Raw genomic sequence first — 27,994 nt, 5'->3', positions numbered from 1 at the left:
GTCCCTCCGTTGTCTCAACCAGACAAAATGGCCGTAAGAATTGACCATGAATCTCTTGAGGTTGACAAACACCTGATGCACGAAACTCTTGGGGCATACATTGATGGAAAAATCCATCCCCTATTAAGAAAGCGTGTCTGGCCGCGCATTCTGGTCCGTGGTCACTATGCCCGAAGTGCTCCCAATGTAAATATCTCATCTACCGAAAAACGGGAAAAACGATTTAACTGGCATCGACCAACAGCGTTCATCGTCAACCACTTGATGCTGGAGATCAGGTGTTTCCCTGGACGAGACTACGTGCAGCATTATGCTCTCCTCATCGCATATTACCTTAGACTGAATTCGATCAAGGCGACCGCATCAGCGGTAGAATATATTCTCCCTTCTTCAAAAGCTTGTATGGATATTCTGTTGCAATCAAATTTGCAGTTCATGGGCGCTGTCGACACCGTCATCCTTGGGTATGTGGATCACCTAGCCAATGAGGATCATATCTGGGAGACAGGAACAGATATCCCAAACCAGTCATTCGCATGGAAATACATTCAACTGGCCGACGGAAGCGTTGTTGCCTTTGTGGGAAGCATGATGAGCCTTTGGGGCGATATCATTGGAAACGTCATTCGCACAATACGAACCAAACACAAGATATCCAACGTTCTTTACCTCGGCAAGGCAGGCTCATTGCGACCTCAAGATGAGCCAAATAAGGTGCTAGTCACTGGCGAATCCAGTCGCGTCGATGGCCAGCTTCTTTCTTGGGAAAGCCCACTCACTAAGACACTCTCGACAATGGAAATCTTAAACCTCTACCAGGGGACTCATGTCACTGTACCAAGCCCATTGGTCGAAACTGAGGATTGGCTCACCAGAAACCAACAGAGCGCGAACTGGGTGGACTGCGAGGTCGGTTACCTAGCAGAAGCCTGCCAGGAAAACAATATCCGATTTGGGTATCTACACTTTATCTCAGATAATGTGGCACAGAAACACATGTATAGCCTTGCAACAGAGCGCCAGGATGCTGTTATAAGTGCACGGATGGATATTTGGGACAAAGTCCGGCAAATCCTATCTACATATCTCGGTATAGAAGACTTGGGAGCAAGTATACAAGGAGATCTTTGTAAAATATAGACAAGCATTCAAGTCCTTTTAGAATATAGTATCAATATCTAGGATAACTGCTTCTAAGCTAGGGTAAATGTACTTCCTAATGTAATTGTGGCATGTCGATCTGGACGGAACCCTAGTTGCCAATAGCAATGGGGGAAACTCGGTTCCCACTCTGCCAATTTTCGAAGTCATGCTTTTGATGAACATGACAATACCGAGAAGAGACATCAAAAAACATGTTTTAGCTTAAACTGACTCCCTCGGATGTATAGTGTAAGAGGACTGCACATTTGCATATGGAGTATACTTGGCTACAAGGTAGTATTGTGGAATTTCATCAAGGTGCAGATGGTTCTATCTCCTGGCTACAAATGCTGGGGATACCAACTATTCTGTTCTCATATCACTACAACCTGAGATAAGACCGATTATATCCGGAAACACCTGGAGCTAGCATGTACTAGAATGAAAAAGTTTACATTTCAATTGATCGGCAAATAGGGTGCACCAATCGAGTAGAAGCCTTGCGGGTAGAAAATGTTTGGGGGCTCTTATACGCGCTTTTCTGCAATTATCTTCAACTCTTTTGGGCGCGCCATTCTTCTGCTTAATCTTTGCGCCCATGCAGATTTCCCGTTTGATCAAGAAGAACACGGCACAGCATTTATGGGAACCAAGATTAAAATAACAACTCAAACAGCAATGCAGGGGGTAGAGCAGGCTATCCATCATCTTCAAATTCTAGCCGAGCTCAGTGACATGGCTGTGTCCGGAGCCCGCGTGGCTACTCAGCTTTTTACAAGAACTGTGCAGGCCAAGCAGTCATCTAGTCCAATCGCACCCCCATCGTCTGTTTCTGGCTCTCAAGGGCCACTTCAATGCCCGAATTCGATAAGAATGTGTGGTGAACAGGAAAGGTGGGAGTCTTTGGAAGCGGAGGATCCTTATTCAATGCCGGATACCTTTTTTTCGATGACGCAGGAAGAGTATTTTTCAACCCCCAAGCTTTCTTCGTTAAATCTATCTATGCGCTGGGGGAGTCATACTTCTAGCGTCTTCTTCGATGAGCCATCGGTATTTTCTGCTGATCATGCATCATTGACGTTAGATAATCTACTGTACTCATTGGACTGATGGGGATCAAACTCTACATAAATAAACAATCTACACAGTGTAGTCGCGTTGATCACAGTATATTTTCCAGACAGTATTTAGGGTCGAACTCATCTTGGTACTGGTGAGATAAACAAATCGAAATGGCAATGCCCAACGAAGAACTAACACGTCGGTCTGGCTAGTCCAAGGTCCCAGTTTGAAGTAGACCCCACAAAATGTCGCGCTCGACGGACTGCACTCTAGTTGTTTCAGTGGGCGCCTTAGTGATTACCGTATGAATATGATAGGCCAAGATGATATTCGCATTTCGCACATGTCAACAAATATGTTCTTGACCCCACAGTAAGACGCTGTTGTAGACCCAATTTGGTCCCGCCCATACCGCCGATAACAGAATGGAAACAAATGTCTGAGCGGAAAGATGATCCACCGATTTTCCTAAACAAATTCCCAGGCTCAGACACTGATTAATATGGCGCTAAAATTGCAGAGGCCGCGAGGCTATTTTCTGGTAGGAAGAGCCTTCTGAGCTGCCATCCAACACCTATCAATCCTTATCTACCACTTTCCCAGCTCATGTCGCTCGGACCCATGTGAGTCTCGCGAATTTTTCTCTTGAAACGCTGGAGGTCCTCGGTGGAGGCCAAAATGGTGCGTAGAAATGTCATTTTGTGCTGGAAATTCAGTCATTTCAGAAGCGACACGCCGCGGGCCCCAGGTGCCCAATTCGGCCTGTTTGGGGTAGCCCCGCGATTCGTGTCTGCTGGGATGCTATTCGCATAAGACATCTTAATGAGCTGGAGCTTGCTGACATTCCTCAACTTTTTCTCTACAGTGGAGACGATTTAGATCGAAACAAGCTGCCCAGACTCCCCGACAGGATCACCTGGATGAGCGGGTCAACTCGACATCTGAGAGTAAGAATCATGCCTCATCGATATTGACCTCCTGGGAGTCATCACTCCATATTCGTCGATGGAGCCCGGTTGTAGGCGAGCTGTGCAAGGACGACGGCCCATCGATCACACCTAGGCGGACATCGCAACTTAGTGAGACGAAGAACCAAATACTTTCATTGACCTCTCCAGAACATCAACGGCGCCGCCCGCAAGATCGTCGAGATGATCCAATAGGCCTCACAGTTCTCCACGCCCCAGAGTCAAAACACCGGACCGTGGACATCCTGTTCATACACGGACTCGGAGGCACAAGTCTACGAACATGGTGCAAGAATCGGGACTTAGAGTTTCTCTGGCCTAAAAACTGGCTGCCAGAGGAATCAGATCTGTCCACGGCACGCATTTTGACATTTGGTTACAACGCAAACTTTGCCGCAAAGAAGGAGCAGGCATCCTTGTCGATTAACGACTTCGCCAATGACCTACTGTTTCACATGAAATACGACAACGATGGCGACGACAAAATGGGGGAAGTGCCAATTATCATTGTCGCACACTCGATGGGGGGTCTTGTGTTTAAAAAGGCCTGTATGTGATCGAATTAGAGGGGCTTCAGCCGAATAATCATGGGTTGAATGAACCTACTAATTTCAGTGGCAGTCGTCCATGGGCATCTTGACGAGCAGTACCACAAGATTACATCTAGCATCAAAGCTGTTCTCTTCATGGCTACTCCGCACCGGGGGACTGATCTCGCAGAGTCCCTAAACCGGATCCTCACCAGTTCCATTTTTGGCCATTCCCCGAAGGATTATGTCAGAGAACTCACGAAAGGCAGCACTACTCTCGACGAGCTGAATGATACATTTCGCCATCATGCGGCAAAGTTGCAAATATTTTCGTTCTACGAGACCCTCAGTACAGCGGTCGGACCGATGAATTTGATGATTCTAGAAAAACATTCGTCCCTATTGGGTTATCATAATGAGACTCCAAAGCCTTTGATGGCAAACCATCATGATGTGGTGAAATTCTCCAGTCGGAATGACCTGAACTACAAGTCAGTGCGAGGTGCCTTACGCAGTATCGCCAATGAGTTCCGATTTTCGAAAACGCCCGAGAATAGTACGGAGAAAGACCTGGAGATGATCCAAAAGTGGCTGGGGGTGACGGGGCCGCCAGAAGAGGACTTGGCTTTGCATCGATCGGTGCGGAAGACAGGAACATGTGAACACCTACTGCACAAGCCCAAATTTGAAGGTTGGCTGGACTCAGGTATTCCCAATATCCTCTGGTCACATGCTCCCCCGGGGAGTGGAAAATCGATCCAGTGTTCCTTTGTAATCGAATCCCTTCAACTGCGCCAAGAACGCTGTGCGTACTGGTTTTTCAAAGATGACGATGTTCAAAAGCGTTCCCTAAGCAATATGCTTCTCTCAGTGGCCTACCAGATCGCGGTTGAAGATAAGTCATTTCGACGAGTTCTTATGGACGTTGTCAAGTCCGGCATGCGTGTCGACAAAGCGGATGCGTGGACAATTTGGCGAAACATCTTCGCTTCTAGACTTTCAGCCATCAGCACGGTGCTGTATTGGGTCATAGATGGGTTGGATGAGTCGGAATCGAGCAGAACATTTATCGATCTCATCTCAAATATCAGCACGTCCCAGAGCAATATTCGAGTCCTTTTCTTCAGTCGTCCACAGTCAGCCATCAACCGATCCATCCAGATAGCAAGAAGGCGAGTCAATATCGCAGACGTTGCCTTGACAGACAACTTGAAAGACATCCGTCTCGTGGCTGCAGATGAGATGGAATACTTCCTCCCGAGCGATGAGTTCCAGAATTTCAAGCACGAAATTATTGAGGAAATTACCTGCCGCTCGCAAGGCAACTTTCTGTGGGCAAGTCTTATCCTCAAACTGGTCGTCAAGTGTCATCGTCAAGATGAGGCCAAACAGGTCCTACGTGTCACGCCGGATGGCATGGATAAGCTCTATTATGGAATGGCTGAGGCCATTGCAAAAGTAGACGGTGTAAAAAATACAACTCTTTGCAAGATACTACTCTCTTGGGCCATATACTCGATCCGACCGATTGGGATTGAAGAGCTCATGGAGCCCTACGCCACGGAGCTCCACACAGTCATAGATCTAAAACACACAATCAGCGAAATTTGTGGTCAGTTTGTGGTCATCAACGCCAACAATCAGGTCGTATTGATCCACCAGACGGCACGACAATACCTCAGAGCCTGCACCCGGTTTTCATTCTCCCTCGATGCGTACGAGGTGAACGAAGAGCTTCTCTTCCAATGTCTAACATTTCTTTGCGATAAGTCATTAAGAACTAAAATCCGACTACGCAAGACCCCCAGGTTCGTCACATATGCATCCGTTTCCTGGGCTCTTCACCTGAATCGCTCCTCTGTCAACTCTGACAGGATACTGAAGATTCTTGTTAAATTCTTCAGTGGTAACTTTCCATTGCCTTGGGTTCAATTCCTAGCTATCAATGGGCATCTTTCGCACTTGGTGGCAGTATCTTCCCATCTCATGAGCTTCGTCCGGCAACGAAGAAAGGTTGACGCGATCAAGCCGCCATCACCCCTTCGCTCATCGGAACTGGTGTTGCTGGAGACATGGGCATTGGATCTCTTGAAGATGACAGCGAAATTTGGGAGTCATTTAAATGATGATCCCGACGCGATCTATAAATATATTCCCGCCTTCAGCCCAGAGAGCTCGGTACTTTACCAGAAGTACGCAAGCAAGCCATTGTCTACGATCTCCATCTCTGGCATAACAAATACAGACTGGGATGATTGTCTTGCTCGGGTATCAAACGGTTCTGATTCTGCATTGTATATTGCAGTTTCGGCGGAATATCTTGCTCTTGCGAACGGCCGACCGAATGGTAGAATTCGGCTGTGGAGTAATACCATCTTCCAAGAGCACTCTGGATTCAATCCTGGCGAGCCGATATCTTCCGTCTCTTTCAGTGACTCTGGCTCGCTCCTGGCCTGCTATTGCCTGGATAATACTTATGTGTGGAGATTGAGTGACCGGAGTGTTGTCACCAAGATCCAAAGCCCTTACCAGGAGCGACCAAAGTCTCTGAGGTTCGCACAAGACGAATCGTTTCTCATTGTTGCCACTGACTTTCGTCGTGTCTACCGACTGAATCTTGATAACAGCACTCCGACTTGGATTTCCTACGGTCCTTCTCTTCTACTGGAAACTTCAGTGCCGGAGGGGGCGTTTGTCAATACCCCATCATCGGTTAACTTCAACCCAGATTGCACACAACTTGCCGTAGCCTATCGAAACTTTCCTCTGGCCGTTTGGAATATTGATCCACCGGAAGTGATTGCCAGGTGCAGGCAAAAAGAGACACAGGGACAGACAACGAATGCAACATCCTGGACAGGTGTCAACTGTGTGGTCTGGCATCCCTTCAGTGGTCAAGTTATCGGAATCAACCGCGACGGCAATATCTTCAAGTGGGGTCCGATTGACGACAGCTACGTAGAGGTGAAAGAGGAGTCAGATAATACGCCATCAGATATCCAGTGTTGTCCTAATGGGCTTGTCTTCGCTACCAGTGACGTTAGAGGCTCTGTCAGAATTTACGACTACTCACAAATGGTTCAGATGTATAAGCTAACTTCAGATTCCATTGTCACGAACATTACATTTAGCCCAGACAGTCGCAGACTCTATGATCTGCGAGGGTCCTGGTGCAATGTATGGGAACCAAATTGTTTGATCCGGATCAATGATACCAGCATGGATCCATCCGAGGAGAGCGAGAGCGTGAAGAGCTACGAACAGAAGAGAAAGGACAGCTGGGGCTTAGAACTAGACGACAAGAGCGGCTCTATGATCTCGTTGCCAACATCCGAAGCGTATGCTGATACCAAACCGCCGATCACGGCAGTAGCAAACTGCGCGAAGAACAGGAATATTTTCGCACATGCCACAGAGGACGGGACGATTGAGATCTGTGACATGGAAAGCAAACGCAAGCACCTCATTACAGAGTTTACTTTCGGCATGGAAATTGTCCACTTCGCTCTAGCTCAGAATGGTAATTACGTCGCGTACTGCTTGCTTGACGGGCATGTCACAGTGAGGAGCATCGACTCCTCGAAACCGGAAAGAATTTCCACGCAAACAGTCTTCGCAGAGACGAAATCTATCAGCCGCGGCCAGATCAGACAGATTCTTTTCGATAGCAAATCTGAGCGACTCTTAGTCTGTGGCACCGAGAGACTTCAGGTCCTCTCTGTCACAGACAGCAGTATAGCTGCTGAGATGGAAATCGACCCGGCCGATTTGCCTGCACAATGGGAAAATCATCCAACAAATCCGAACATCTTACTAGGCTTCACAGCCGACGGAGTTAACGCATTATCTTGGGATGCCCTCGACTTCAAATATAGCCTCTCGTACAACCTCTCCATCGACAGCTCCGATAGCCAGCTGACCCCATCTTTAAGATTGGAAGCTTTGTCGCAATCGTACCACCCGAAAATGCATCTTACGACCACCTCAGAAAACACCGCGAGTGGCAGGCGGTTCCGCTTTCTGCTGCTGGATACTTCTGTGCTATATGAAGATCAAACCAACTCCACCTCTTCTGGTTCGATTAGTGCCGTCCATATCCCGCTCCCTATTGCCGAATGTATAGAGCAGCCCGTTGGAATTCTTGCCGATGGCCGTCTCGTTTTCCTTGACAAGGCCCTATGGGTGTGTACGGCGCAGTTATGGTTACCATCCGCTCGCGAGTCGGGAACTACAGTGACAAGACACTTTTTTATCCCTCGCGACTGGCTGAACAGTGCGGGTCTAGTATTATGTAAGGTGCAGGCGGATGGGACGTTTTTGTGCCCCAGCAAGGGTGAGATGGCGGTGATTACGAGCAACATGGGGACGGACTGGTGAAGCACGACGCTTTGGGTAGAGTCATGATACGTTGGACTCGGTGTCCACGCTCTTAAATGAATATATGAATTTATACATGCAAATACTACATGACATTCGAATTCGAAGTCATCTAGAGCATTCCAACAAAATACAACTATGCGATGAAATGCTTGGCAGTTGTTGCCTTATTATTATGGCTTCAAGGGCCGAATTGAGCCACCACTCCCCGATTACGACCTGTTGGCCCTGAAGTGTTATCGTCATTCAAATGAATCGTGGGAGGTCGGAATATATAGTGTATATCTATGTAGATCCATGTAGATCAGGGTTCATCGAATCATTTTGAGTCACGTCACGACCTGAAAATCAGAGTCGGCTTCGTTCTAATGCGGAATCTTCGCTCCACTTAGACCATTCACTAGCGTAGAGATCTCCGTACCTCCGGGGCAGATCGATCTTCACCCCAAAACGATGATGCAATGGCTTTTCGACCGACGTCACGGGGATGAAAGAAGCTTTCCGGACTTCCATTCCACATATAGTTTTGTCTCTGCTATCTTCTTCCTTGTCGACTCCAAATTTGTGCAATCATGGCGACTGCGCAAGTGACTCGCCAGCCCCGGCTAGCGGACGATGGTAAGATCTACATTCATGATCTTCAGCTGAAAGCTAATCTCACATGAAATAGCCGCGACTGCTGCCCTATATGTGACGCATCCTGAACGCAGGGCATCTCTCCGCGCCCCGACCGCAACCAAAACTCAGAACATCAGTTAGTAGCATCCCTGGATAGAGGTGAGTACACCGAAGCTAATAGTGTGCCTTGTGGCAGATTCACGCGCGGTCGGCGGTGCCCGAAAGCTCGACCATGCTTCTGCTGCCTCGGCGCTCGCTCACGCGAAGCGCAGACCTGTCGAAATATGGCAACCCCCGGCTAGACAGCCTGCCGCCGAGAAGGCTGCACTCTGCGTGAAGGACTACGCTCCGCCCCAGCCATCCAAACCTCCCACGGCGCACAGCGCGGACGGACTGGGAGCCGCAATGCTCGCTGTTCGTGAGCAGAGAGCCTCGGTGAGCCAGCCATCTGCATCCGCTGTCAGGCGTGGCAGCTCTACCGACCGTTACCACCACACGGCCGTTGGCGGCAACCCGAAAGACAAGGCACTGAAGGCTGCATCGGGTGCCTACACGCTCTCGCGTAAAAGAGCCGACTCAGCACCTGTTGACGCGGGGAACACCTCCGAACTCCAATATGACCCTGCAACTGGCGCAGCACGGTATTCTCAGGTGGAAGAAGAGGATCCCCTTGACAACTTAGATCCTGCTATGGAAGCAAGCCGGGTCCGGCATATGTCTAACGCTAACCCGAAGTTGTACACTTATTCACCACCTGTCCAACCTGAGACGGAGGAAAAAATTCACCAGCACTCGCAGCGCGCTGCTGCGATTTCAATGGCCAAGAAGATGTACAAAGTCACCGATCCAAAGCCACAGACCAGCGAATCTCCCGCTGTCCGAGCGGCCCAAAAGGGGCAAAGCCAACTAGGCTACCGCAAAACTATATCCACGGCAGATGGGAATGCCCTTCGGCGTGCGATTGCCCTACAAGAGGCAGCGCAAAAGCGAGCCGCCGAGAAGCTAGCACTGATGCGGAATGAGCATGCGGACTACCAGCTATATTATGGTACCGCACCTCAACCACAACGGTCCCGCCTAATCACCCGCCGCAAGAGGTCTTCAAGCGACGCGGAAGGCTCTCAGACTGACGCAGAGCAATCGCGGCAAATCCGGAGCCAGATGAACAGCCTGCGGGCCAAGATGGGCCAGGCAGATGATCGTCAGACACAGGATCGTGAACTACTTATGCAGGCTGCCCGCCGCAATGTGGACCGAACCCTCCAGGACATGGAAGAGCGGGTTTGCGCGGATACTGGTCGCGCTCCACCTTCACTGCAGAGGGAGTGGGACGAGGCTGCCCAGGCACGTGTGCGACAGGAGGCAGAGGAGTTCGAAGGCGTTCCCACCCAAGAGGATCGAGTCAACATTGGCCGTCAAACGTATATGGACATGGCCGACGTCGATGCTGTCGCCCGGTCTCGCCTCCAGCCTGCTCTTGATGAGATTGCCGAGAATGCCGAACAGCGGAGAGCCAATGAGATTGAAGCCCGTCTAGACGCCGAAGAGGAGGAGAGACATGCTGCTGTCGAGCGTGAACGCGACGCTGATACAAGAGAGATAGAGAAACAACTCAGAGGTAAGCTGTCCTGTTTTTCCCTCTTTCAACACACCCTCTAATCAATGTTGTAGGTACAAGCAAGCGCGAAAAGTCCGAGAGCAAGATTCCCAAATTCTTCTTATGGAGGAGGAAGGGCAAGCGAGCTCGGGTTGAGGAACCCGAGACTGAAGAAGCTCAAGACGCTTCGCCTGTTACTGAAGGAGCAGGAGCTGTATTGGAGGAGCCTCCGACTACAGCCCCAGATCCCACTGCATCGACGGACACCATTCCCGAGCAAGCTTCTACTGAGCCAGAGCCGAGGGATACCATCCCCGATGAAGCTTCTGTTGAAACAGAGATAGCCGCTTCCCCAAGCGTTGCAGCCGCCTCCTCGGTCGCAGAGACCGAGCCTTCAAAGCCCGATGAAACCGATGTGCCTGCGGCGATCCCACGGCGGCCAACACGAAGCCAAACCGAGCCCCTCGAGCTCGGACAACGGGATGTAGCCGTCTCAGACCCAACAGTTGTGCACTACTTCACGCCACCAGTCACAAGTCCACGCGCCGATACAAAGCTCAGGAACTGGTTCCGCGACCGTCTCGCCCGCCGCTCCAGTGGCCCAGTTCCCATATATCCCCCCCAGCCAGCTCCGGAGTCCAACACAGAGAATGAACCCGCATTTCAAGGTGGCGCCTCTTTGACCGGCCGTGATGAGACTCGTAGCGCAGCACTGGCCTCACATCCTCTTACCGGGACTATCCCGACCCACAACAGATCTTCGAGCTACTACAGCAATGACTTTGATGTCAGCAAGATCAATAGTGCAGAGTCTGCCCCAGATTCTACCAAGCAAAATGGCAATGGCAAGAAGAGGAATCGTTTGAGCCGGTCGTTCCTCAAGACCGTGTCCAGTAACCATGATGAGTCTCTTTCCAACGATGGTGACTCCCGTCGCGACTCGGGGCCCCAATCAGTGTCTAAGAATGGCGACGGCGACGGCGACGGCGACGGCGCTGATGCTCAGAGTCTAAAGGACAGTGCTAATGACCAGAGTCTTCCCGTCCCACCTACTATCAGTGAGACGGTGAACGGCAGACGAGAATCAAGATTCTCCGAGATTCTGTGATTCTGTGATTGATATTGACTGATGATGTGTATGTCTATTTGAAACGTTAACTTGATGTACGATTTGTTATTATGTACTTTACAGGTGATTTACTGGCGCTTTTCGGATTTGAATTCGGTGATCTGGAGGATATTGGAGTGGGATTATTTGGTTCACTTTTATAATTCTCGGTGTTTCGTATATAATCAATCTAATTCACAATGTCTCCCTAGCACCATCATTGCACATGTCTTTCAAGATGAGCAATCACTCGTCTCAGCGGATCAGTCACGGCTTTGTCTCCCAATGTGTCGCCTCCATCTAAATCAATAAACTCCTTCACCTCAAACCCATGTCCCTGTCCCTCCGCACGCTCAAACGAAACATCCACCCCAAGCTCCTCCAAAGTCCCAGCTACAACAACACTCTGCTCAAAGCCAACCACTTCATCTGCATCCCCATGCACAAGAACCGTTGGCGGGAAATCCTCCTTCAACCCAAATTTAACAGGGAAAAGCACCCGATCCTCCACCGAAACCGCCCCAAGCCCCTCAGCTGCAATCCTCGCCGCCAACCCAGGCTTCCTGGCAAGTACATCGGGGAACTGCGCCACCTGATGCAAAGCCATAATCCACCGAAACCGACCATCAGCAGGCGGGTCCGTTGGAAACGCATACCCATCAATAGCATCAGCCCGCATAGCATCCTCGACTTCCTTCAAGACCTGCGCTTCATCCTCAACAGGGGCAACAAGCGGCTGCCCAGGATGGATATACCGCTCACTGGAAGAATCCATCATTCCATAAACGGAGAGCAAGGCGAGTGGCCGTGGTGTAGCGGGATGCGCGGTAGCAGCGAGCGCTAGATACCCGCCTGCACTAGAGCCGGCGATGATTACCCGCTTACTGATGTTCTCATAAACCCATTTTACGGCGTCTATTGCGTCTTGTAGGATTTCAAGACCTGGGGTTTCGGGGAGTAAGCGGTAGGAGGCGGTTGCGTATGTCCAACCTCTCTTTTGGCAGGCATTTATTAGCCAGTGGGGTGTGAAACTTGTTTTTTCGCCTAGAAACTGCGAGGTGTGGTGTGAGCTGGCTGATTGGTATTTTGGGGTTCTAGGTCATTTTTGGGACTTACTAGGAAGCCTCCGTGGAAGTGTAGGACGACGGGGCTGTTTTCATCTTTCGTTGGTGGGGAGACGACATCGATCTCTAGAGAGAGGCCGTCTACGACTTTGAAGATATGTGTGACTGACATGATTGCGTGAATTTCTGATTTCGTTAGAATGGAGGATGAGCATATCTATTTATGTCTTTTTGTAAGCAGAGGACTACCCCCACTGGCACCCCTGCCAGCGGGATATCTCCACACTATATAGTGCCGGGAGGTGGAGAGGACAGATAGAGCAGATTACATTTTACGTCAAGCCCAATTATCTTATAGTATAACATGTTGTGTAGATTTTATAGCCCGTGAATAGAATGTGCATAGTATCAAAAGCTGTGGGTAACTTCCAGAATGGAAGCCACGGCAGTTATATTTGTTGTGATTGTGTTTGTCAGATTCACATATAACTTCTGCGTGTAGCTAATGAGGTAGATTGTTCTTTATAATTCTAGCTTTGTCCGTAAGGAACACCCATCCATCATTATCATCTCTTATCTGAGTGATCAATATCGCCATCCTTTCTGGTAGGATCCTCGACCTACCAACGTTTCATGGGTGAATCGACTCCCATGGAAGTACAGGATTATCGTGCAGTCGGGTTTACTAGTCGGGAGGACTGGGTATGCTGATCGGTCATGTATAAGTTCCGAAGATAGGCGTAGAGACTAGGGCTCCGCCAAGCTTTCAAAGCCCACAAAGCCCAAAGCCCAACCCGACCCACTAAAAGGTCGGGGTTTGGGCCCTATCTTCGGGGCCACCGGTGGGCTATGAGCCTAGTAGTATGCAACCCACTAGGCTTTTGATAGGGGCTTTTAGGGCCCAAAAGTATCAAATAATACAAATGTAATTATCTTTTACTCGATTTACATATGGCTATGTATCCATTCGTCTTCCGCTAGCTCCTTGGCTGAGCTGCGCTTACCGGGCTCCCATTGTAGCATTTTGCGCATAAAACGCAAAAAAGCTGCTCTCTCAGCTTCCCCATCGAGAGTAGTTTCCCTGAGTTCAAGCGGTACTAAACCTGTCAGTAAGCCCGGATTCAAAAAATTGCCTAGATCGACCTAGTTAGCGTACTTGAATGCCGACAGTCGCCACGTACAGTGAGAATAAGAAGCTCACCTTCACTCGAAAAGAATTTGTCAGTCAGCTCCCCTTGGGTAAGAAGACTAGGAGGCGGGGGGCCAAGGAGATTGATCATCTCGGCAAGGTGTGCCCGGCTCCGGTATCTTTCATATTCGGGGTCTTGACCTGTAAATAGGGAACCACCTTCATATATATCCCAGATCTATAACGTGAATGTTAGCAATTAGCGGATTTTAATGCGGCTGTTAGTTAGTCTTACCATGCATCCCACATTCCATATATCGGCGCTAAACGTCCATGGAACGCCCAAAATTACCTCTGGTGCACGGTAGATTTGAGGTTGAATAAATACCGAGTGGTACTGATCACCGTGTACGGCCGAACCAAAATCACAAAGGATGGGGGAGCTGACTTGTTTGGGTACTTTGAGTTCCTGGGACATATATATTGTTCTTCCGTCCGTGTCTACCTCTTTCCTCGGAACAGGTTTTTGTAATTCGTGCTCTTCAAAGTCAGTGAAGACTGAATTATCCTTGATCCCGAACAAGATGTTATCAGCCTTGATATCTAACGGAGAAATGAGTGAGGAAAGTATAGAGACCAGAAGAGATGAATGGGGCCACGAACCAGTGTGTGTAATGTGGCACTCTGTATGAAGATAATCCAATGCTAAAAATAGGCGATGAAGAACGACTGCAATGACTGGCGAGGGAAGCCTCTCTACCGGGTTGCGGCGTAAGAAAGCTAAAACACTCTCCCATAACGGGGGATGCACAAGGCATCGATTTTTGTCTTGGGATCCGTCGATATAAAATGTATCAAGTAACGTTCTTATCACATCGTGACCGGGATGGGCTGTTGGGGACTCCTCCATGTATTTATACATATTGAGCTCGTTATCCACTTGTTTGCCCATAGACGAAGCCCGGACGAAGATTTTGAGCATGACATAACGCCGGTCACTATGATTTTAGTATATAAGTATTTCTGAATCAGTCAAGGCATGAAATCATGAGGAATCTCACTCCATGTCTCGTGCAAGCCATACAGTTGAGGTTGACCCAAATCCCAGTTTGCCGATCACTTGATACCGCTCCTTGATGACTTCTCCGATTCGGGTTGGATAATAGTCCGAGGCGATATAGTCCGGAAGAGTCTCTTCTTCAATCTTGTGCCACTCGGGTATCCGTACAAAGTTGGTGTTGGAGAAATCGAGAGGTTTCCATCTCCGCCCAAGCTGGGGGAGAGATCGCAGAAGCGACGAAAACATAGTCTAGGAGAAGAAGCGAAGCGTCTGTTGGATGATATCTTGAATATTGAAGAGAGAATAAAATGACTTTCAGAGTAGAATTGAGCGCGTTCGACTTGGTCGCTGAAAGGGCGCGAAGGTCGCGAGATGTCGCATTGCACCCAGGTCAGGTGATTGATCTGTTTTAAAGCAAAAGGGGTGGTTCGGATGAAATATCAACATTACACTATAATAAAGGCTTCATCTTTGTGAGCAACTCCATTGGGAGTAACCCAACTCATAGCGTCTCGGTGCCATATTTATGTATCTGACAAGAAGCTCGGGCCTACCCTCCGGGCAGACCCTCGCTCAACTAAACCAAAATCTATTAGGGGATTCGCCAATTTATTTGAATAATATTAAATAAATATTAAATAAAGAAAAGCGAGAAGCGAGAAGCGCCGTATACCTACGCTCCTATAGAGCTTCGCTCGCGCTCTGCTCTATAGCGGTAGGTATACGGCTGGCAGAAAAAAAAGTATAAGATAGAAACATAACTATCTATAGTCTGAAATTGATAAAACTTGGCAGAGTACAAATAGATAACTCCTCCTATATACACACCAAATTTGAAGTGAATCGGATCAAGGGTCATAGAGAAAAGCGAAAAAAAGGGTAACATGGCAATTTTTGATGGGGTGGACGCCAAGTGGTAGCAGACCCATCGACCAATGAGCGGCCAGCAAAGTGGAAGCAAAAAACCGATTTGCAAATATATATAGTTGATTTTGAATTGGACAATGTTTAAGCCTAACTGCACGCCTTTTTCCCTTATATACATAGAACTTCTCGGCCCAACATTCATCAGCTGGCTATGTAACTCACTACAGAAGAAGCCCTATACCCCAAAGAGACTAAAGGTGTGCATTTGGTCTTTCTCTTCTTTGTTGGCTTGAAGTCTACTGCGCTTTTTCTAGCTGTTTTTTTCCCTTTATGTTAAAGCTTTTGGGGCAAAACTAGGTCATTGGTATTCATTCTCTGATCCTATCAGTATCAAAGCCAGAGTATAGTATCAAAGATCAGTGTATTTGGTAAGATCAAGTTTGATACCTATATACTAATCTTGTTATAGAATGTGCCACTGTGTATTCCTCCTTGACTCCGCCATTGATCTTTTTACAATTTATTCCTACAAATGGTTCTTAGAGAGATACAAATTGATTTGGTATCTCCAGAGCCATGAATTCAAGCACCTTCTCCCACCGAATGCATATCTGCTGTCCAGCCAGATCCATAACTGCCCAAGAAAGATATCTCTCTTGTCGATTCCGTTCGCAGGTTATGCAACGATGATCCGAACCAAAGCACGAACTTCTTAGACGGCGCAAGCAAGTTGAATTTGTTCACAATCGCTACAGGTGTGCTTCCCCTTCATGCTCTTCGCAGGCCACTGAGTTAACCATCGGGGTCCAGCGATTCATGGCCTTATATTCCATCAAAAATCCTCGCTTTACACCCTTCCCTTGTCTGATAACCCGCTACGCAAGGCTCTCGACAGACTAGATGTGGCTTGCAAATCAAACCAGCAACTATATGTACGGGCATCGATGAATACAATTCATACAGCCGATGAACAAGATGGGTTCATGCAGTACGCTGAAGAGTTTGCTCTTTTAGCACGTATCTCTCTCGAGCTTTCATATTTCTCGCCAACGGAATGGTCCGAACTTATCGAAGGACTGCCTGACAGCTCCTCTCGCGGTGAATTTGCTACTTTGGATCAAGCCGGCATGGGTCCTGTTGGAAATTTGATGCTGGCTGTCGAAAACCTGAGCTTGAATAGCTAAATACCCTCCAGTAAAGGATCTGTTGATTGGTGTTTCTGGAAATATTCTTGATAGTATAAAAAGGGAAAGGTCTAGCAGGAAGCGTCGTGTTGTGTAAGAACAACAATACGAAAAAAGAAACAAGTACATCTTCAAGGCATCTAGAAAGGCCAATAAAAAGGAATGAACTATTCCAAGTACACCGGATATTCTCATTATTATCTATATCCATGTCATGCTTATTATATGGATCGTAGATCCAAGGATGCTCAATCATTGGAGCTATGAGAGCAGTTAAGAGCAGTCGAAGGCGTGGTCGACTCTAGAAACGGGTCAAATGAGCCTCTGGGCCGCGCCGAATTCTTCAATGGGGCTGCATTATTTAGACATCAATAAGATATTTGATTTGTTACTTTTAGAATTCCTCTTAGTGATCAACACACTGGCACATGGTACTCATCGGCATTGATCCGTCCTAAAACCGGTCCCCTTGATAGTGTTTCTCAACCTCCACCGTCACATCCACCGTCCTTAAAACGCCCCCCTTCCCTTGGAGATCCTGCGTCAAATGCCGCGTGCTCTCATTTCCCTCGCTCGAACTAGACCGTCGACCCTCATTATTCTGATTATCTCCCGATGAAACCTCGGTAACAACCCCCGTCTGACCTCCCCATCCATCAAACATTGACCGTCCATTCTTCCTAGGGCGTCCACGCGACTCTGACCGCGAATGCGACTGGCTTGCTGCCGAGGAGGATTGGTTGATATACCCGCTAGACTTGGTGTGGGGGAGCTCGAGCCCCTCGGGAATCTCAGTTGTGGATAGGCCAGAGTGCAGGCCAGCGAAGATGTGGTAAAGGGTTGGAACGCATGCGATTGTGACGGTTGTGAGCATCATTGCCTGTCCAACCACTTCCCAAATAGACACGTCCCCTATATACTTGTCAGATTATTGTAAACAGGTTCGAAAGTTGGAAGTGGAAGGTGTCACGGACAGGAAACGTCGGTTGAATGGGTGAATGAAGGTGTGAGGGCTAGGTGGGCGATTCCGAGGCCGACCATACTATGATAGGTTAGTTATTGGACGTTCGAAGGAAAACTCCTGGAGTGGCTAAAATACCTCAGGCGCAAAGAGAAGGAGCATAGGATTTTTGCCCGCTTGTTCTGGGCCATCTGAACATGTCGCATCATAATAAACGGCAGGACAATGATGATCATCTCTGTGAGTATATTGACCAATGCGACCGGGTAGAAGAGGGCTCCCTGTTTGAGATCAGAGGTGTTCAAAAAGTAGTTATGGCCCGGGGTTCTGGCGTATACTGACCTGCCCAGCACATCGCTTGGGCGAGTATAGCCACACCTGGGGTAGTTCACATTGGAACGCTATACCCAACACTGCGAATACCGTCCACCCAACAACTACACCACCGGTAAAAACGCAGCTGCGACGAAGGCTTTTACTTGGCGTCAACTTCCAAATCAGCAGGATAGTCGACATTTTCGAAAGCGACAAGACAAGGATGAGCAACAAGTGAGCAGCGAAGGCATATTTGCTCCAGGCTTGAATGTCACCTTCACCAAGCTTGTCTTGATGTTTTCCCAGTCCATGGCCAATAGCTTTTTGTAAAATAACGACTTGAATGATTGCAAGTATCAAAGCGAGCCAGATGGGAGTATTGACTGTTGTCCGTCGCTGCTTGAAATAGATCACCGAACCGAACTTAGCAAGCACAAAGATTATAGCCACAATCAGAAGGGACACCGAGGTCAAAGTGATGATCGGTCCCCGATTATCACTTGATAGAGCCAGGAAGGCGGGCTTTTGTTCGGCCATCACACTTTTCAGAACTTGGGGAGATGGGTGCCATATAATCAGCTACCTTGCTCACATCTTGTAAATACTTTATTACTTTTGAAAAGTTTACAATCCTTGTTCTTCGAGCCCGACCCCAACTGCAGGGGCGAAAGGGTGGCTTGCTAGTTTGGCGTATTACCATTGCTTCTCACCTAACTGCAGGGATACGGATCCTGTACGGAGTAAGTGTCTATTAAATCGGACATACCACGACCACATTGTACACTAGTTTTGAGACCCTATTGGATCCGATAAATTCCCTTCGATGGCGATATTAATGAACTGTGATCAACCCGAAATCGAAGGGGCCGAGTTAGCGAAGGATGCCGCTCGGACTCACGAAAGAAAAGACCGGTGCTTTTAGGGCAAATGCTAGTCACCAACAAGCGTGGAAGTTGGGCCCTTCAATTTACAACAATCCAATGGTCTGCCAAGACTCCCGGTCTACCACTAAATACGGAGTAGCACCGGTTTTATTATATTGCAATTGACAAGGGTTTGCGCCGAAGCGAGGACACCGTTTCAACGCGGCACAACTTCTTCTCTCTCGCTTCTAGATTGCATGTTTCGCATTCATTCCGCAATATCCAAACCCCTGTCTAGTCTCTATGCACGGAATTAAGGAGCCAAAAATGGCTACTTCTTGCCATCTTTCGACCGGTCCTTTCTCAGTCGAATTTTTTTCCTCTGCAAATTTCCTCTCGTCAACCGTACCTCAACATGCAGGATGATTTGGAAATGAAGAGCGAAAGCGCTGTGCAATCAGTGCCGGTAGGGAGTGGACATGGCGGCTATGAGAGCGCTACATTTCGCCAGAAACAACACCTCGAGGTAATTGCCCCGCGTTCAGTGGACTGGCGCAAAATGTCTAATCTTCCAACAGAGATATCTGAATTTCTTCTCCTCAGTCGCCTTTTCCGCTTGTCTGCTTGCCTCATGGGAAACTGCTGGCGGTAGCTTGCTCTCGGGACTGTACAACGGCGGCCCTGCAGCGATTGTGTATGGCATTATCTTGACCACCCTGGGCAATCTGACCATTGCATGCTCCTTGGCCGAGCTTGCCTCTATGTACGTGAAAAGATTACTGCGACCAGAATTTCACCGCGCCATCCTTCTTTCGGCCTACCCAGTGGACTGGACTGCCTCACATCTCATCTGGCTGCTGCAATCAGCGGCATTCTGGCACCCTACCTTCGTCCGTTGACCCGCTGACCTTGAGGCAGACACCCAACTGCAGGAGCTCAATATCACTGGAGCTATTTCCTCGCCCCTCGTGGCCGTCGATTCCTCAGTTTCTTCCAGGGTGAGCGCACGCCTCATACTTTTCCTTTTTTGGTCATGTGCTAAACATGTTAGGCTGGGTTACGGTGTTTAGCTGGAGTTCATTGGTCTGTATAGCACCTTTCTTTATCGGAAACCAAATCCAGGGCATGGTTAAGCTGGCCTACCCGGACTATGAAATGGCGAGGTGGCGTGGTACTCTGCTCATGTGGGCAGTTGCAATCATCCCGATTTTCATAAATGTGTTTGCGCGTCGCGTTCTGGGAGTCGTCGAGGTTGCTGCTGGTATCATGCATGTTGTGTTCCTCCCTATCGTCATCGCAGTCGTCGTTATCCTCGCCCCTCGAAACCCCGACGCATTCGTCTGGGACAACTTTGTCAGCGGCTTTAGTGGCTGGAAGAATCCTGGAGTTGTCTTCTCCATTGGTCTTCTTGGTGTTCTTACTCCCCTGAGTGGTAGGTCCCTCCACTACCGGCATGTTGAACAATCTAACCCCTACCAACAGGCGTCGATGGCATAATTCACATGGCCGAAGAAGTCAAAAATGCCAAATTTGTCGTACCCCGCTCCATGATCTACGGCATTCTAATTAACGGACTGCTCGCATTCTGTTACTTGATCGCCATTCTCTATTCCATGGGCGACTACATGGAGGCAGTCACCAGCCCCACAGGCTACCCTATCATTACAATCACCTACCAAGCAACTAAGTCCAAGGCAGCCACATTCATCCTCATGACAATGGGAATACTGCCCGGCTGGATTGGCTTCTTCAACGGCCTCGCCTCTGTCACGCGTCTCACCTGGGCTTTCGCTCGAGACAACGGACTCCCCTTCTCCGTCTTCTTTGCCCGCGTCGACCCAACCTACAAGATCCCCATCCGTGCTTTATTCCTAGTTGCATCGTGTATCTTCGCACTATCGTTCATCCAGATTGGATCTACGGCTGCGTTCAGCGCCATTCTCTCAATCAGCACTCTCGGTCTTTACATTTCCTATATCATCCCTCTCATCCTCCTTGTGTTCAAGCGCTTCATGGCGCCCCAGGATGTCCCACAGGGATCATTTACGCTAGGGAAACTCGGTCTCCCCATGAATCTCCTTGCCATTCTCTTCGCCACCTATTTCGCTATCTTCCTTCCATTCCCGTCGACCCTCCCGGTTACCGCGGAGAACATGAACTATGCCGGGCCTGTGCTCGGATTTGTCATGCTGTTTGCCTGTGGAGATTGGATTGTTCGCGGACGGCATATTTGGCAAGGCCCAACCGTCAAGGCGTGGGCTCAAACTGAGTGAAGCGTGGAAAAATTGGATCGAACGTAGAGGGGGAAGGGGAAGCAATTGAGTTGCCAAAATTTGTTCATAGCGTTTTATCACCACGGTGTGACTAGACTGTACGTATACTTTATTTACTATCTATCCAGAATGTACATATTTTCTACAAATCATCGCAATATAGCTTTGTCTTTGAAATTAGATTCTGACACGGTCTCTCCAACATTTTCAACCTCGGCCTTGGCTTTTCTCCCACGTGCGTTCTCTGGCGTTTTGAGAAGACTTGTCAAAGCGCGGCTGCGGTGGAGCTTCCGAAGCTTGGTATTTCGGGAGTTCCCTCGACCTTCATTCCGGGAGACGATTACTTAGGTCAAGCTTTACAACTTTCAATTTCTTCTTTGGTTCAATTCTCGGGTCTAGAACCATACACCTATGTATACAGCACCGAAGCGCTATTCGGCTGTAGAAGGGTGGTTGGCAGATCTGGAAGTAGCGCTCAAAGCCCACAAAGCCCACAACCGCAAATGGGCTAGGCTTTGGGCCCGGGTCGGCCCACTAAGCCCATCATGGGATGATGGGGCCCGCTTAGGCCCAATGAGCACACAGTGCAAACACTGTGAAAAATAAATTACTCTCGGTTTAATCGGCTCTTATATTGCGGCAATATGTATTTCCGGTCCCAGTTGAGGATTGCGGTGATACTGAGCATGGGTACCCATATATATACACCCACATGTGATTCGGTTACGGCACCCAGCCCAGCTCCTTGTAGGGGGTAGCGTAACTAGTAACATTTTCTCAATTTACATTTCTATATTATAAATTTACGAGAAAACGCGTTAGATAATTTTTGAACCGAGGTTTACTGAGAAAGTGATAGTACCCACACAATTTTAAAATATATGTCTACTATCTAAGCATCAATATTAAGCATTTTTCGGGTTATCGCGACCTCTACTATTCAAACTCTATAGAATCAGTAGAAGGCCAGGATACAGCGATGATAATTCGTCAGGTTATAAGCGCTAAGACACCCTAAATGGGCTATGATGGGCTATCTATGGGGCTCTATCTCAGCTCATAGCCCATGGCTCATAGCCCACCGCTGGTTGAGCCCTGGCCCTCATCCATGGGCTCTGCGGAGGTCTAAATGGGCTATGGGCTGGGTTGTGCTTTGCGGAGCGCTATCTGGGAGTTACTACTGAAGTATGGAGTGTCTGAGGCGGATCGATGACTTTGGGTAGAATACGGTATATTGACAGATTCTACCTGTTACTTCCTCCTAAGCATACATCTTGCTCAACGAAGGTTTTACTGTCTCCAAAGATGTAAAGCTACAATGCCCCTTGTCATCCTCGATTCCACCAAAATCACCCGCCCAGGATGGCGATGCCACTGTTTCTCCCCACGTCACCGACCCTCTAGCGGCATGACCCAAGTCCTCGTCCTTGGGCAAATGGCATGCAGCACTGATGGCAGCACTGCAAGCCCCCGCTAACGGCATTTCGGACTTGAACTTTCTGACCGATAGTCCAAGCAACATACAGACCATGAGCGCACCCGTCAATATAGAAATAAAGATGGCCAAAGGCTTATGGCTCAGGGAGTTGATCGAGAATCCCTGAATCTCTCGGCCAACCCAGTCATACATCGTGACCCGGGCATAGAAGATACTCTGGGAAATCAACCAATGGAGAATCATGTAAGCCACCATCAGAGGGACTCCATACTGATATGGCATGGACAACCAATACGTTGACTGCTGCATGCTGTCTTTTATGGGCCATGTCACTCGAAGAGGCTTTGAACTTGCCCCGTAGGAGCTATATTCGGCTGTCGCAAGCATGCTAGTCAACACGCTGTTGTAGAAGAAATAACTGACTGTGATGACTAGCTGTGGTATATTGGCCATCACCACAGAGCTCAAAGTTGACAATGTCCTTTTTAGGTCAACAAGGTCGGTATGGTCCCTGGCACCAGAGAACCCCTTTTGCCATATTTCTTGGAGAATTTCGGGCGTCAACCAACGCTCTCCTAGTGGAGCGATGGCTTTTCCAAAGAGGATTGCTCCGGCGGCAATACATGCTGAACATCTAAATTGTCTGGGTTAACATAGAGTCAAAGGAAATATTTGAATGGGCTCTTACAAGGCGAGGGTTGTTATCCAGCGTATAGGGCTTGAGGCTTGCAGCCAGTGCTTGCGTTGCGATAATCGCCTGTATTCCATCGGCACTCGCTGATCGGCTCTTTCCAAAGTCTCTGCATCAGGGTCCTCTGTCTTTTGGGGAACTTTCCAGGCCCCACGGCGGACATCAGCGTTGGATAACCAACACATGCCCTCCGTGGTGGAATCTGGTTTTTCCATAAATGATGCCACCGCATCGCCCACGGTGAGCAAAGGCGGCGATCTATAGCGACCTATTCTTGCCGCTAGGACCATTGCCAGGACCTTGAGGGATGTCGTGAGAGCAATGATAATGCAAATCGGCGGACTATAGAGCAGCTGGCATCGCTCTTCGGATTTGATCACAAGACATCCGTCGATGTTATACCTTCCTGATCTATTGGTTGGATTGCAAGTAATGACGTAGCCACTTGCCATGATGTTAGATGTGGTGTTAACCTGTATGTATCGATCCACACTCTCAAGTGTCGGCTGGTCCTCATCATAATTGGCCCATTTCAACAGAAGATCGGCATCGTCACAGGAGGCTGTATCCAGAGTGTCAAGACACGCTTCAGCCGTGAAATTATCGTTTGTGTAGTAATTTGCTCTCCCAGAGTCAAGGATATTGATCATCAAGGTCTTACCAGCAAATGCAGACCCGTGCACTTCATTACTGTGCCCACCACCTGAGTAAATGCTGTCCGCGAGGCTCGTCCAGAGTATCGTAGCATTTCCACCTTGGCCCACGGACAACTCATTCGTGAGCGCGACGACGACCTTTGCCCCCTACTGTTATAAATATCAATATCGATGCATTGCTGAGTGTCCAGGCGGTCATAGTTCCCACGCTCAATATCAGCGGCAAAGTCATGCCAGCTTAAGTCACTCTCAGAATACCAACCATGCTCTAGCTCTGGGTTTGAGTCTCTGGCATCAACGTCAGAATAAAGACCGTGATATGCAGGATCTTCCTCACTCCGCAACGTTGGGGAAATTATAAAACACTGATCAAGAGCAGGAGTTTTCAAACTCGCGATGTTGGAAGAATCCAAGTCCCCAGGTCCCATAACAACCCGAAATTCGTTTACGGCCATGGCCTCAAAGACCATCGAGTTGTACCTGTCAGATTAGGTCAATGCCACATATCTGGTGTCCTAACCCTTTTGCGATAACATACAACAAATGAAACGGTGTTCCCGTGATAAGCAGTAGCAGCCATAGAGCGAGCCGAGATCGTCCAATGACAAAGAGATTTCTCACACTCGAGCATCCGATATCAAGCCATCGACCTTGTGCGTGATATTTGTCGACCTCTTCCCGACTCGGCGCGACCAGTGACTGCATGCAGTAGTTGCTCGCACCCAAGATTCCAGTACTGATTATGTTGATTATCAAGTGCAGGGCGATGTTCCATCGTTTGGACAAGATACAGCTGCCCTGGTACATTACATGAACGCTGGAGAATCCACTGTTCTCTGAATTTCGGCTGGCAAGTCCAGCAGCGACTGCAATGAAGGTGAGATTCAAAAGAAGCAGAACAGTAGTTGCCTTGGCACAGAGCAAGACGCCATTAATCCACTGTGGCTTTTGGGGGCGGGATGAGTCGTGTTTAGTAACCTCTGCTTCGGCACTGGCTTCGATATTTTCCTGACTTTCAATTCGATTTGACCAATGAAGTATTGCTTTCTCGGGTTGATTGCTGGGAACACCATGATAGCGTTGACTAGAGAACACATATTTGGCACGATGCCAAACACTTCCACTCTCCATACTTGGGGTGGGAATGTACTGCGTGGTATATAGTAGAGGTACACTTCAGGCTTGGGATAGAGACAAGTGCACTGCAAATGATAGGCATCCCGGGTAGAAGTAATTCTCCGAATCCCCCTGCTCGAAAAGATGAGGCTGAGTTCGTATCCATGTGGCCGTGGATGTGGAAATGATTTTCGCGGGTTGTTTTAGCTCCATTGGCACCGACTCCATTGGGGCTAATGTGACACTCCCAGTACCCTTGGCATATGTACTGCCCCTGCAATATACGCATATTTATAAAAACGGCAGTCCAAACCCTCTGTTTAGTGGTAAAACTGGCATTCAGGCATCAATCACCCTGAAAAGGGGTGAACCCTGAGTTCTATGAGTGTACGTACGATGTATGATATTGGCCCGATCTTTGTTTTTGTTATGTGTATACTGGGTCAAGGCCAAAGAATTATACCAATGTGTTGTGACCTCCGGATTGCCGGATTGGGTAACGGATGTTTGGAAGCGAAGTCGGAGGCTAGAGCATACACCTACCAGTCTATTAGAACAAATCCAAAAGTACATACACGCATTGATATTGGTTTTCAATAAGCGTGATAATGTGCGTTGAAGCTGTGTCGGAAAGACTAGATGTAGGGGGCATATCCAGATGCTTGCGCATGCAAACACCTGAGTAGAGAACTGGACATGGTACCTGACTCATGTGACCTCTCTTGCCATAGACGTACTAGTACCTATATCTGTAGATGTAAAGACGGCGACCTTCACTTCCTTCACTTCCTTCATTCTCTTCACTTTCCTTCTTTTCGATCACTCTTCTTTCACTCTTTCCTCTATTTTTCCTTTCTTCACTTGTTTCTTTTCTATCTCTTCTTCTCAATTCATTATCTTTCTTCGGATTTCCTTCTTTTAAAAATGGCAAACGTTTCCGTGCTTTCTTTACCAAATGAGCTGATATGTGAGATTTGCTCTCACATGTGTGTTGCCGACGTCCTTTTATTCGTTAAATGTTACCCCGAACTTTCTCAACCTCTTCTTTGGCACTGCCAGTACCAGCGGGAGCGCCAGGAGCTGCACGAGGCACTGATTATATGTATACAAGGGGGTGATGTGAATGCAACACGGCTTCTCCTCTCAATCAACGCGGATGTTGAAACTGTTGAGGACGACACCAATGACGAAGGAGAACGATCACCGGGCCATGATGCACCAGGATGCTATTGGAATACCTCAATCCTGGGCTGGGCTGTACGAGGTGGCCATAATGACATAGTGGAGGCTCTTACTCAACACCTTGCTCAATTAAAACTGAAGATCCCAGCTCTCAAAGTGAAGTGTATGAGAGATGCATTAAAGTGGGCGGCTCAAGGGGGCTTTCTTAGCATGATTAAATTGCTCCTTGAAATTGACTTCGGCATCACAAGGTCGCCTGAATACTACGACAATGCATTGTATTTTGCATTAATGAGGCCATATGGACATATTGACAGAAACCACTGCACGTGCTCAAAGCAGAATTTCTGCTCTGGATGGCGCAAGAAATCAGGACCGGACTATTATGCCACCGTGAAGCTTCTGCTCGATGTCGGTGCGAACCCCAACTGGCCTGGATATTCCCCAGGATCTTCTACATTTTCACATCCACCGCTAGAGCTAGCACTGGACACATGTAGCTTGATCTCCGATGGCACTGTGAAGCTGCTTGTTGAACGCGGTGCAAATGTGAGAGACAAAGACTTCCTTCATGCATTTACAAATGCTTCGAATCGATGTACGGTCTATCATGGAGAAACGGCAAAACACCTTCTCGACCATGGTGCAAATATCAGTGTCCGGGACAGCCTTGGTCGGTCTATTCTAACCAAAGCCCGCAAAAGAGACCTCATTCAACTGTATGTTGCTCGTGGACTCAGCCCAAATGATGTGGATGGGTCTGGCAAGACACTACTTGGTGCCTTAGCAACCGAAGAGGCATCTGAAAGTAGGGCAGAACTGATGAAGGTGTTGTTAGAACTTGGCGCCGATGTGAATTCCCGATCTCCCTGTGGACTAACTCCATTACATTCGATCTTCTCATATAGACCAAAGCCACGTGGATATGACTCGGAGGGATATGAGTTTGACGGATTCGACCGATACGGACGCCCAATGGCTAAGCCTGGGCCCGAGAGCCCGGATTCTGAAATCGACCTTTCATTCGTTCACAAAACCGCAAAGCTTCTTTTGACATATGGAGCAGATGTGAGCGCCCGGGATGATGAAAAGCAAACCGCTATCTATAAAACTGATAGCAGGTCTCTGGTAGAGCTCCTCCTCGCCCACGGAGCGGAGGTAAATCTGGTGGATGCCTATGGCCAAACGCCTCTTCATACGATGATATACGGGGCGTCGCCAGCGATGGTTGAAACGATCAAATTGGTACTGAGCCATGGAGCAGACCTACATGCAGAAAACGGTGATGGAAACACCCCTCTCCATCTGGCCTCACTGACATCATCATGGGAAGTGGTGAAGTTGCTGCTTCATCATGGAGCGGATCGAAACCACCGCAATGTCAATGGCGAGACGACATTAGACCTTTTGGCGCGTCGCCGGCGTCATCGAGAGCAGTTTCCATTCAACAGGGATAAAAATGGGAATCGATTGATCACTTACAGAAACACATTTCACCGTACCATTTGGTTCTAAAGAACTTGGGACTTGCAGGGGTCACTGACAATAGATCGGAAAGTGTCAAGGACTTGGGGTCTCTTGCCTTTGCTTTCATATTCTATTCAATCCGTATCATATTCAATTTTCCAACTCGAATGTAAAAATGAAACTTGCCCCGGTCAAAAGTCGGTCATTCCCCCGCATCCTCCTGGAAAATTGCCTAATGTGGTCTTTCATGGATCTTCAAAACATCCACCAATCCGAGCGGAGTACGGGGTATCGCTATAGCGAGGACCGAAGCATGCATACACTA

At 48.4% G+C, this 27,994-nt stretch overlaps 10 protein-coding genes across 10 annotated transcripts; 6 read left to right on the top strand and 4 right to left on the bottom strand.

The window, feature by feature from the left end:
- Positions 1–27: 27 nt before the first annotated feature.
- N7500_004722 (uncharacterized protein) lies at positions 28–1,140 on the top strand (the record flags this gene model as incomplete). The annotated part of the gene is made up of 1 exon (XM_056675867.1): positions 28–1,140. The coding sequence occupies one exon, from the start codon at positions 28–30 to the stop codon at positions 1,138–1,140; it is 1,113 nt and encodes a 370-aa protein (XP_056530867.1).
- A 1,743-nt stretch (positions 1,141–2,883) lies between these two features.
- Positions 2,884–8,080, top strand: N7500_004721 (Eisosome protein 1; the record flags this gene model as incomplete). Its single annotated transcript, XM_056675866.1, has 3 exons — positions 2,884–2,886; positions 3,071–3,722; positions 3,795–8,080. 3 exons carry the CDS (start codon positions 2,884–2,886, stop codon positions 8,078–8,080), a joined length of 4,941 nt encoding a protein of 1,646 aa, XP_056530866.1.
- A 572-nt stretch (positions 8,081–8,652) lies between these two features.
- On the top strand, positions 8,653–11,403 carry N7500_004720 (uncharacterized protein; the record flags this gene model as incomplete). The annotated part of the gene is made up of 4 exons (XM_056675865.1): positions 8,653–8,698; positions 8,751–8,834; positions 8,895–10,316; positions 10,370–11,403. 4 exons carry the CDS (start codon positions 8,653–8,655, stop codon positions 11,401–11,403), a joined length of 2,586 nt encoding a protein of 861 aa, XP_056530865.1.
- A 217-nt stretch (positions 11,404–11,620) lies between these two features.
- Positions 11,621–12,639, bottom strand: N7500_004719 (alpha/beta hydrolase; the record flags this gene model as incomplete). The annotated part of the gene is made up of 2 exons (XM_056675864.1): positions 11,621–12,454; positions 12,520–12,639. 2 exons carry the CDS (start codon positions 12,637–12,639, stop codon positions 11,621–11,623), a joined length of 954 nt encoding a protein of 317 aa, XP_056530864.1.
- Positions 12,640–13,588: 949 nt separating this feature from the next.
- Positions 13,589–14,902, bottom strand: N7500_004718 (kinase-like protein; the record flags this gene model as incomplete). Its single annotated transcript, XM_056675863.1, has 5 exons — positions 13,589–13,600; positions 13,649–13,834; positions 13,892–14,199; positions 14,260–14,594; positions 14,658–14,902. The coding sequence occupies 5 exons, from the start codon at positions 14,900–14,902 to the stop codon at positions 13,589–13,591; spliced, it is 1,086 nt and encodes a 361-aa protein (XP_056530863.1).
- Positions 14,903–16,467: 1,565 nt separating this feature from the next.
- N7500_004717 (uncharacterized protein) lies at positions 16,468–16,707 on the top strand (the record flags this gene model as incomplete). Its single annotated transcript, XM_056675862.1, has 1 exon — positions 16,468–16,707. The coding sequence occupies one exon, from the start codon at positions 16,468–16,470 to the stop codon at positions 16,705–16,707; it is 240 nt and encodes a 79-aa protein (XP_056530862.1).
- Positions 16,708–17,161: 454 nt separating this feature from the next.
- Positions 17,162–18,520, bottom strand: N7500_004716 (uncharacterized protein; the record flags this gene model as incomplete). Its single annotated transcript, XM_056675861.1, has 4 exons — positions 17,162–17,619; positions 17,682–17,749; positions 17,807–17,949; positions 18,011–18,520. 4 exons carry the CDS (start codon positions 18,518–18,520, stop codon positions 17,162–17,164), a joined length of 1,179 nt encoding a protein of 392 aa, XP_056530861.1.
- A 741-nt stretch (positions 18,521–19,261) lies between these two features.
- On the top strand, positions 19,262–21,119 carry N7500_004715 (putative GABA permease; the record flags this gene model as incomplete). Its single annotated transcript, XM_056675860.1, has 5 exons — positions 19,262–19,372; positions 19,425–19,609; positions 19,765–19,844; positions 19,898–20,278; positions 20,329–21,119. The coding sequence occupies 5 exons, from the start codon at positions 19,262–19,264 to the stop codon at positions 21,117–21,119; spliced, it is 1,548 nt and encodes a 515-aa protein (XP_056530860.1).
- Positions 21,120–22,380: 1,261 nt separating this feature from the next.
- On the bottom strand, positions 22,381–25,035 carry N7500_004714 (uncharacterized protein; the record flags this gene model as incomplete). Its single annotated transcript, XM_056675859.1, has 4 exons — positions 22,381–23,191; positions 23,246–24,002; positions 24,056–24,384; positions 24,443–25,035. The coding sequence occupies 4 exons, from the start codon at positions 25,033–25,035 to the stop codon at positions 22,381–22,383; spliced, it is 2,490 nt and encodes an 829-aa protein (XP_056530859.1).
- A 969-nt stretch (positions 25,036–26,004) lies between these two features.
- Positions 26,005–27,717, top strand: N7500_004713 (uncharacterized protein; the record flags this gene model as incomplete). Its single annotated transcript, XM_056675858.1, has 1 exon — positions 26,005–27,717. The coding sequence occupies one exon, from the start codon at positions 26,005–26,007 to the stop codon at positions 27,715–27,717; it is 1,713 nt and encodes a 570-aa protein (XP_056530858.1).
- Between the last annotated feature and the right edge of the window lie 277 nt (positions 27,718–27,994).

Source organism: Penicillium coprophilum (assembly GCF_028826855.1).
Source record: "Penicillium coprophilum strain IBT 35676 chromosome Unknown utg000004l_segment0_segment0, whole genome shotgun sequence".
NCBI classification, from domain to species: domain Eukaryota; kingdom Fungi; phylum Ascomycota; class Eurotiomycetes; order Eurotiales; family Aspergillaceae; genus Penicillium; species Penicillium coprophilum.
This window is presented reverse-complemented; position numbering and strand designations above follow the sequence as displayed.